General features: G+C 49.6%; 1 protein-coding gene across 7 annotated transcripts in view; it reads right to left on the bottom strand.

Moving 5' to 3' along the window:
• The window catches only part of RBPMS (RNA binding protein, mRNA processing factor), a 182,432-nt gene that overhangs the window by 57,756 nt on the left and 114,528 nt on the right, over positions 1–10,148 (bottom strand). For all 7 annotated transcript variants that reach the window (XR_003091851.1, XR_003091850.1, XM_025192065.1 and 4 more), the window contains exon 5: positions 3,630–3,780. Coding sequence is in view for 5 of the 7 variants with exons in the window: in XM_025192065.1 (XP_025047850.1) it covers positions 3,630–3,780 (151 nt within the window). In the remaining 2 variants the exon portion in view is untranslated. The remainder of the gene's footprint in view (positions 1–3,629; positions 3,781–10,148) is intronic.

The raw sequence follows: 10,148 nt of genomic DNA, 5'->3' as shown, positions 1-10,148 counted from the left end.
CGTTTCAGGCTGGACATAAGGAAGAATTTCTTTACTGTCCGAGCCCCCAAGGTCTGGAACAGCCTGCCACCGGAGGTGGTTCAAGCGCCTTCATTGAACACCTTCAAGACGAAACTGGATGCTTATCTTGCTGGGATCCTATGACCCCAGCTGACTTCCTGCCCTTTGGGCAGGGGGCTGGACTTGATGATCTTCCGAGGTCCCTTCCAGCCCTAATGTCTATGAATCTATGAACCCAGCCTCCCCAGCCACATTAGGGAAAGGGCGCCACTCCCAGATGTGGGGAAACAAATGTGAAAGCCTCAGCTTTCTTTTCCCTGCTGATGAGGATCTGGGTCCCCAGTTGGTAGTGGCCCCTGGGCTCATGCCCAGCTGGCCCATCCACTTATCTGCCTATGCTGCTAGCAGCCTGCCCAGGTGGCCGGGGGCGCTTCCAGCACCCCATGCACCATCTCCACCACCTTCTCTGGCCGCCAACACATCCAGCCACCCTCCTGCTACCTCCCCATGCTGCCCCAGGGGCAAGCTCGGTGTACTGGAGGCTGGAGAACATGGCAGGGACGGTGCATGGGACATTGGAAGCCTGGGAGGGCTTGGGAATGGATGCATCACTGCAATGTCACCAAACATTTTGCCAGATCACCAAAGACGAATATACCTCCTCTGCTCGTGCTTGTAGAGAGGCAGTTACATGGGCCAAGGCTACCATGGAGCTGAGGATGGCATCCCAAGTAAAGGACAACAAGAAATTTGGTTTTTAGATATATAGGGAGTAAAAGGAAGGCCCAGGGAGGAATAGGACCCCTGCTAAATGGGCAGAAACAACTGGTGACGGACAGGGGGGACAAGGCTGAACTCCTCAACGAGTTCTTTGCCTCAGTGTTCCTAAGCGAGGGGCACGACAAGTCTGCCAACATTGCAGAGCCACTGGCGGGAATATTTGAATGCTCGTGGCGCATGGGCCAGGTCCCGGAGGACTGGAAAAGGGCCAATGTGGTCCCCATTTTCAAGAAGGGGAGGAAGGAGGACCCGGGCAACTATAGGCCAGTCAGTCTCACCTCCATCCTTGGCAAAATCTTTGAAAAAATTATCAAGGCTCACATTTGGGAGAGCCCGGCAGACAAATTATGCTGAGGGGAAACCAGCACGGGTTCGTAGCAGGCAGATCGTGCCTGACTAATCTAGTCTCTTTTTATGACCAGGTTACGAAACGCCTGGACACAGGAGGAGGGGTGGATGTTGTATACTTAGACTTCAGGAAGGCCTTGGACCTGTTGTTTTCTGCCCACTTGTCTAACCTGTCCAGGTCTGCTTGCAGCTGTTCCCTGCCCTCCAGCGTGTCCACTTCTCCCCATGTTTCCAGTTTCCAACATGCCCTCTGCTCAGCATAGTATGGCACTGACTTTTTGTTACACACTCAGCTGTGGTTATTTTTGCATCTGTGCTTTCACAGTAGCAAAATGGGCCTTTTCATTGTACCATGCTGTGGGGCAAAGAGCACAACGTGTAAAAAGATCTGCTCTAGCTCTACCATTACTTTCCAGGCTCTGTGCAGGAGTCACTGGGGACCATTGCTGCCATGTGTTACACAGGAGGTCAGACTGGATAGCCACAATAGTCCCTTCTGACCTGAGCAACTCTAACTATCCCAGGAATACCTTGCTACAATGCCATTATGTTGCACACCTAAATATTTACCCAGTTTTGCATTTTTCATCTGCAGAAGCTTATTTGACTAATCTAAGATGACACTCCCCTGCCATCATTTTTAAGCTTTGAACTTCTCAGATCCCAACTAAAACCTTTGGTTCACTCATCTTCCAAATTTGAAGTAAGTGAGGGGTATGGCTAGTGCAATCCAAACCCTTTCCATACCGGAATGGCTGTTCAGGGGGGCATAGTTCAAATTCCCAACTCAATTCCAGCTCTTCTCAGACTTCTGTATTCCCAAATGATTTCAAATCCTTAACTGTGTTTTATTTATGGAAGTAGCTAAGTATTTTTTTCCATTCTCTTCTTCCAAGCCCCTAAACTAATATCAATTTCATATCAATTTTTGTTACACAAAAAGCTCGACTGAAAGATTCTTTTAAATAAGATATTACATACAATTAGTTTGACATAAAAATAATTTATGATGGTGTTTTATTTTTCTTTCTCTTTGTAGCTTTCTAATACAATGCTGGGGGCTTTTTGGTTGTCTCATTTTACATAAGTTGTGCCACAGAATGGAAGGCAGACCAGAAGGATCAGGTTTATACTTGGATTTTATTCTTTCCATAATTTATTCCTCCTTTCAAGTTAATTTGTATTTATTTTAAAATAGGAGTTCCTTCTCTAAAGTTGTCAAAAGTAAGCTGAAGCACTTTCAGCTAGTATGAGTTTGCAGTCATAGTAGCTTTGAAACCAATTCTTGTTTGATTGTAGAAGGCAGGGCAGGGTGGCAACTTAAAGACTAACTTGTGCAGAATGGCATAAGCTTTCATAGGCGACAGTCCACTGCATCAAATGCATGCTTTCCTCACCCCTATCTTTGCAAGTGAACTTGATAGCCACAGTCACTGCCCTAGACTGGGACCAGTCTTATCACTGCTACCCACCATGCAGGAACACGGGCTCTTCTGTGTGTTACTATGGTGGTACAGAGCAGAAACAGCTGTTATGGCTGTTGTGAGAACAGAGGCTTTTCCTGGTGTTCCTGCAGCAGTGGTGGCAGCTCTTCCTGCTGCTGCTGCTGTCACCACAGGAAAAACAGGCTCTTTGCCGCTGCCCCCACAATGAGTAGGCATATACTGTATGAATCTCCCCAATCAAGTCATAGCCAGGCCCAAGGGACCCAGTGGAGGGGAGGCCAGGGAGCACACCTGCTGATACATTGAACATTATAAACCATCCACCAATATGGCATCTCATTTAATATCTGGATTTGGCAAGAGTTGGTTTGTGAGACTGGGAATAGTTCTGCTTCCAGATATCTCTCATCTAAAGACACAATAAAACACTTTCAACAACAAATGACATGGGCTGCCAACCTCAACCTGCAGAACCTGTTGATCACCAGCTGGAGGCAGGAGGACTTCCCCCAGGCACAGGGGGGCTTACCTTCCCTCTAAAACTCCCGGTACTAGCCTCTTGGAGCCACGATACCAAACAGCTAGTCTGCTTCAGCACCCCTGCTATCAGAATTAGAGCAGGATTTGCCTTTCAACATGTTTCAGTATTCATTGCCATATGTAAACACCCACCATCTGCTGCCCTACACCAGATGCGACTGAACAGGAAAGATCAAAGGACAGCCCTGTAGTGCCAAAAAACAGCAGTGGCGAGAAAGAGAATGCAATTATACCTACTGGCTAAGCAGCCTGCCAGCAGGAGACTGGTATCAATTCAACCAAGGCTCCAGGTCTACCAACAAAGGAATCTGACTACAGACAGGACTGTCTGTCCCACGTTCAGGCATGAGGGAAGTATGCTTCTCCATTCACCTAATACCTTGTTTGGTACTACGCACAGCTAACACGGTCAGACCTACACTTTCAGTTCATGTACTTGCAATGCCATAGGAACCAGCTCCTTGGCTATCACCATTTGCTGTTCATTTTAGGATGAGAGTAAAACCAACCACTTACATGGCTCTCTGGTTATGAACTGAGGTACAGTGTTAGGAACAGAAGTGCTCGGGTTCGGTGTCCCCACTAGTTTGCTTTTGGCCATCTTCGTGTTTGCTTTGGCGAATTCTAGGCGTAGGGTTTGTGGAATTTCAGGGTCAAAGCGAATTCCCTTTTTCAAAAAAAGAAAACACAGCATGTCAATTATCTGTACAGTCAAACAGGAAAGATTTAATTAATGTAAGAGCGTAGTACCCCAAAAAGCAGAGGCTGTCTGATGCTCCCTACCCCAGCCCGCACATCACTCTTCTGAAGCTAGCAGAAATTGCATTTGAATGGGGTGTGGATTTTATACAATTCTGACTTGCCTGATGCTCTTTCAGGGACCATGCTAGCAACCAGGCATTTCCACATCGCCCAACAAAGTCACAGATATTTGGCATTGTGGATCTGACTGCAGCAAATGGGTTGTCCTCATTTGCTATTACACATATGAAAACGCTCCCAAATTCCAGTTTAAAAGTTGAATCTGATGATCTGTTTATAAAGTAAACCCTTAACTTTTGCAATTCTGCTTACTTAACCTGTTGATGAAACATTTACTAAACATTTACCAAACACATGAGGGTTTTGTTTTCCTAAATCTGTCCACTAATAATCTAATTAGACCTCTTCTGCATGACAGACTGCTTTGGAATCTGAATTGCAAGGTGCTGGTGAACACTGTAACCAAAGAATATTGTGAGAAGGTGGTGACATCTCACATGTATCAACCTTTTCAAATTGGAGCACTTGACGTGCAGGATGTCAAAACTGACAGAGTCGTATTTATCTTTGCACTTGGGGCATGGCATTGTTAATGATACAAGATGGCATGTTGATACTGGACTGACAACCATCACTAATCTTGTTGCAAAAGTGGCAGCACAGCCTGCATGGGAAAGAGGAAGGAGAGGCAGGCTGAAAACAGGAATTTCTCAAAGCAAGGAAGAAGAGAGCTTGCCTTTGAATGGAAAGGTCCAGACCCCAGAGCTGGGGGGGGAGGTTAGGGCTGTCAATTAATCGCATTTAAGTTGCATGATTAACGCATTAATCATTTCTTGAGTTAATTTTTTTAATGCATTCATCATGCACGTGGTTTTGGAGCCCGCACCTGGGCTCCACTCCGCCGCCTCCAGGCTGCCCAGTGGAACAGTGGTGGCAGCGCAGGGGACTGAAGGGCAGCCTGGGCACAGGCTCCAGATGGCAGTAGCAGGATGGGGTGGGAGGGAGGTGTACAGAGACACAGACAAGCAGCCACAGTGTGCAAGCTGTGTTCAAAGCAGCACCATGCCAGTAATTCTGTGGTGGGGGAGGGGCAGGGGAGAGGGAAGAACTTGGGGGGTGCAGATTGAGGGTCCCCATGGTAAGAGAGGGAGCAGGGCAGGGGCAGGCGCTGGGGTGAATGGCTGTGGGAGGCTCATTCAGAGGCGTAGGGTGAAAGTGGACTGCACACTGCGCTCTGCTGCCTTGCCCTGGGAGCCACGTGCTGGCCAGGCTTCACGTCCCTTGCCAGCCTGGTGGTGGGAGACATATGGCATCACGTAGCTCCCAGGGCAGAGGCATTAGGCAGAGGCAGACCCCAGTCTGCAGCGGGCAGCCTGCTTCTACCCCACTCACAAATCTGGAGGGCATGTGCTCCCCATGCCTCCCCTGGGGGTGTGCACAGTGGTGGGGAGCTCCCCTCACACCCCGGTGCCCCTGGATGAGCCACCCGCAGCTCTGTCTCACAACCCACCCCGGCCCTGGGTCCCATTCACCCCAGTGCCTGTCCCTGCCCCACCCTCTCTCTCACTGTGGGGGCCTCAGTCTGCCCTCCCTGCCCCTTCCCCTCCACAGACTTACCAGTGCGGCGCTGTCTGTGTGTGTGTGTCTGCCCCTCACTCCCAAGCCATAGCCCCCCCAGCCCTGCTGCTGCCCCTCACTCCTAACCCACAGTATCCAGCATCCTGCTAGGGTGTGCAGGGACCCACTCTCCCCAGGCTCCAAACCTCACCACCCCCCACACCTTCATAAATTCCCCCCCACAACCCCACCATACAAAGTATCTGCATAATTTTGAGATTTTCTGTGCATAGTTTTGATTTTAGCTGTGTGATTAAAATCACGATTAATTGCCACTATTTTTTTTTATTTGCGCAACTAATTGCAATAATTTTTTTAATCATTTGACAGACTGAGTTTTTGTTTTTTTGGAAAGATGGGGTATAAATTGGATGGATACTATGAATATTTTATATTAAATAGGAGAGATGTTCACTCCTGCTGTGGATGATAGCCCCATAATTACTTGCCTTTGAGCATTTTACATTTGTTATTAGCAGGGGAGAACAGGGGAAAACAGACAAAAGGAGAGCTCTGGGGCTGGAAATAAAAGACCCAGCCCAAAACCTGAACCTGAACAACTCCAAACTCCATGTTAGCCAGGATCCAGATCTGGTCTCTAGGGCTCAGAGCCACCGCTAGGTGAACTGTTCAGTACCAACAGTGGTGATGAGCAGCCTAAAAACAGCTGGGTTATGAAAGGTTCAACTGGTAATAAACTTCTCTGAGCCTTTTCCTAAACAAACCTGAACATCTCATTAGGACAGGCTAGCTTGGGAGATTTCAAGTGCTGTTAGCTTGTAACCAGTCCAAAACCACACAACACAGAAACAGGAAGTCCTCTGGTATGTTCTGTTGCAAGTCTACCCAGAAGAAAAAGGATGATCTTGCTTGTAAGGTATCTGGTATTTAGGGTTGTAATGAGTCACAGAACTTGGGACTCGAGTACAGTCAAGTCATTTGGGAGTAAGACTTGAGTTGAGTCAAGTCATTGACACGCCAAGCTCGAGTTGAGTCAAGTCACTAAGTTTGCTTAAATTGAGTAGAGTCAAGACACTTACCTGGCTCAAGTCAATTCAACTCATTAGGTCCAACAGATCAACATGGTTTGATTAGATAGATTTTGGTTGTTTTTATCATGGAATATCAGCCCTTCCCCTGCCAGTTTCACTCACCAGGATGCAAGTCCAGCTGCAGCTGTCCCCCCGCTGCATTGTGGCACACAGCAACGCTGATATGTCAGTGTCCTGCCCCTGGCGTTGCAGGAGCCCCTCACCCCCCAGCCACCACCCCCTCGCCTTGCACGCGCCGCTCCCCCCCAAGCCACAACCCCCTGGCGTTGCAGGTGCCCCTCACCCCCAAGCCATAACCCCCTGGGTCCTGCTGCTGCCCCTCCTCCCCAAGTCACAACCCCCTGGCATTGCAGGCATACCTCACCCCAAGTCACAACCTCCTAGATCCTGCTGGTGCCCCTCACCCCCAAACCACAACCCCCTAGCATTGCAGGTGCCCCCTGTGAAGAGATCCCCCTTTTTCATCTGCCTTCTGCTCCGAGTTTGCCTACCCCCTCTCTGTTTTCAGACTCTGCCTGCTGGATCCACCTGGTCAAGCTAAGTGACCAGGTTGTAAAAATTTCATAGGAAGTGGGGAGCTCACTCTTCCTTTGTCCTCAGTTTCTTACTGAACAACCTGTGCAACCCTGGTCACTCCATCTGGGGATGCTGATGACTTTTAAAAGGATTTGTCTGCCTCAGCTGGGTTCAAATAATGCTTGCTTCTGGTTGGAGCCATGTGATGAGGTCAGAGAAGGTATTTTAAGGGTCAGGTCACCTGCTCTGGGGGGCTTCCCGTGGCAGGAGTTTTTGGAAACGGACACAGAAGCTTGGGCCTCCAGGATCTTCTGGATGTATCTGTAAGTAGCCTACCTGAAATTTAGCCAGTGAAGTAGGATAATGTATCTTTAGCCGCATGTAAAAAGGGCCAACAAGCCCATTCTGTTTTGCTCAAGGCATTTTTCTCTAAAATCTCTTTGCACTATGACCCCCCCATTCTCTCTCTCTCTCCGATCAGTAAATGCTATCTGTTAGAGCTGGCCTGGCTGTGAGTTCTTGAGGGAGGAGGGGAGTGACTAGCCTTTGTGCCCTGGGGTGGGCGGGACTCAGGCACCTGCTGCAGGCCAGACAAAATCCATTGGTGGGCTGGATCTGGCCCGCTGGCCGTATTTTGCCCACCCCTTCTCTAGTCTGTAACTCACACAATCAGTGATGTTTCAAAGCCCTTCCTCTTCTTAAAGAGAATGAATGGAAAAAAAGAACCTTTACAATGCGGAACCAACCACCCTTGCTTGCTTTTCACAGATTGTCTTTGTTCCAGCAATACGACCACCTTGAACCTCTGAGAACTGATCTTGGACCTTCCATAGCCACAGGCAGAAGCCAAGGCCACAGCTGTACCAGGCAGCAGGCCAAACACTAGCTCCAGCTCTGCCTGGGCCCTCTCATGAGGTTCCCAATGGGGGACCAGGTGACCTAGGTAAACTAATAAGAGCCACAAGCCCCTTATGAGAGCTACAAAACCCTCCCACCCCTTGTAGGGCTTTGTCCCAGTAATAGCATTGTTGAGTACTGCTGGCTTGGACCCCTGTGCTTGTATTCCTGTCTTGGACCTCCTGGCCTTGATTAACTATTTGCCCTGACCATGACCTTGTCTTGACCCTGGCAACAAGACTGATACCTGGCTTTGACCGTGGCTACTTTGATTCTGGTAAACCCCTGACTCAGATCCTAGTGTCCCATGTCCAGTAGGCCTGTGTGACACTTCAGCAGCCATTTTGTTTCGGAGGTGTTTTGGCCCATTTCGGCACCCAAAACACTGAATCCAAAACGAAACAAGGCTCCAAAACATCTCCGAAATGAAACAAAACAAAACCATCCGAAATGTTTTGGAAATGTTTCAGAGGCCCCACCTGGGAATAGTCCAGCACAGCCCCGCAGCTCTCCTTTTAAAGTGCCGGGAGGCTGGGGCCAGGCAGGGGATGGGGCCAGGCAGCCAGAGGGGCTTCTCCCGTGGCTCCCCCAGCCTGGGGAGAGGCAGGTACAGCCAGAGGAGTAGGGGGAGAACCTGCAGCTGCCCAGCTGTACCTGCCTCTCCTGCGTCGATCCAAATCTCTGAATCAGCGCCAAAACTGCGCCAAAACTCTGAAACAGATTCGGCTGAATCAAAATGAAACAGGGATCCGAAACACCGAAATGAATCACTGTCCTCTGAACCAGCCGAATCTGAAACATAGCTGTTTCGCACAGCCTTAATGTCCTGCTGGTTGTGCCTAGTTTCCTGTTCCCTATTTTTTACGTGTCTTAATTTTTGTTCCTGCTTTCTACCTGTTGACTCTTTGTGCTCCAGACTGCCTTGCTGGCTCCTGGCTCCTGGTCTCACTCAGCAGTTGCCCATGTTTTGGTACTGTATAGTTGTGCCTCCCTGCTCCAGACTGCCTGGCTAGGGCCTCCAGTCTGGATCCTTGCCTTCTTCTGTTCCTGATCCTCTGCGTTACAATCCTCTGGGGTTGAACACAGACCACCTACATCGGGGTGGGCAATTATTTTGGCTGGAGGAACACTTAACGAGTTTTGTTAAGCTGTCAAGGGCTGCACACACAAAATTGTCCAGGAGATATCATTTGAACAAATTATAGATAAAAACAAATTATATACTAAAAATCAAACATCTACTATAACATTTTAATTTTATTTCAAAAAATATTTTTATCCTGATTTATGTTTTTTTGAGTACTATATATAGAGGCAATATCATAATAGCTCAAAATAAAGTCTACTTTTGGTATATTGTGTGTGAGGGGGTGTGGGGTGTGCATGCGTGTGTCGGGGCTGCCTGTGCACTAGGTCCTGGGAGCTGGCTAGGGGTGGGGAGAGGAAGGGGGAAGCAGGCACATGCAGCAGAGTTCACCCAGGCCCCCTGCCCCCCTACCCCCGCTGGCTTCTGAAACCTAGCATGCAGGCAGCCTCCACCCCTCATGGCAGCCCCCCTATACCCCTTCCAACACACAGGTGCGGTCTGTCTCCCCCCACACCCACCCCATCTGGCCCATGGCTACTCCCACAGTGCTCCACATGGAGCTGAGCCCTGCCTTCTCTTTCCCAGTGGTGGACGTAGCCTCCCACCTACGTCCACCAGCCCTGGCCAGTACACACAGCTTCTCAGCAGGGCTATTCCTGGTGTAGGCTGCAGCCACCTGGGTACTATTTGGCTCCCCCTGCCTCCAGCAGCTCTCCTTCTGCCCCTGCTGCACTGCTCCATGTGTGGAGGAAGCTGTCTCAGCACACAGAGCCCCAGCTCAAGCTCCCAGCTATTTTCTACCCACTCTGCCAATCTGGCACAGTAAGCAGCCACCTGCAGGCAGCCAAGTGGGTGGAAGGTAGCTGGGAGCTGGAGCCGGAGCCCCACATGCTGGGGCAGGAGCTGCCCACCTACAACCCCACCTGGAGCAACAAAGCAGGGGCAGGAGGAAGATGAAGGAGCTGCTGGAGGCAAGGGAAGTCAAGCAGTACCCAGCTGGCTGTAACTGCACTGGGAGTAGCCCTGTTATAGATTCATAGATGTTAGGGTCGGAAGGGACCTCAGTAGATCATCGAGTCCGACCCCCTGCATAAGCAGGAAAGA

Source organism: Alligator sinensis, unplaced genomic scaffold (assembly GCF_000455745.1).
Source record: "Alligator sinensis unplaced genomic scaffold, ASM45574v1 scaffold803_1, whole genome shotgun sequence".
Taxonomy (NCBI): domain Eukaryota; kingdom Metazoa; phylum Chordata; order Crocodylia; family Alligatoridae; genus Alligator; species Alligator sinensis.
Note: the sequence above shows the minus strand (reverse complement) of the source record. Positions and strands in the feature narration are given on the sequence as shown.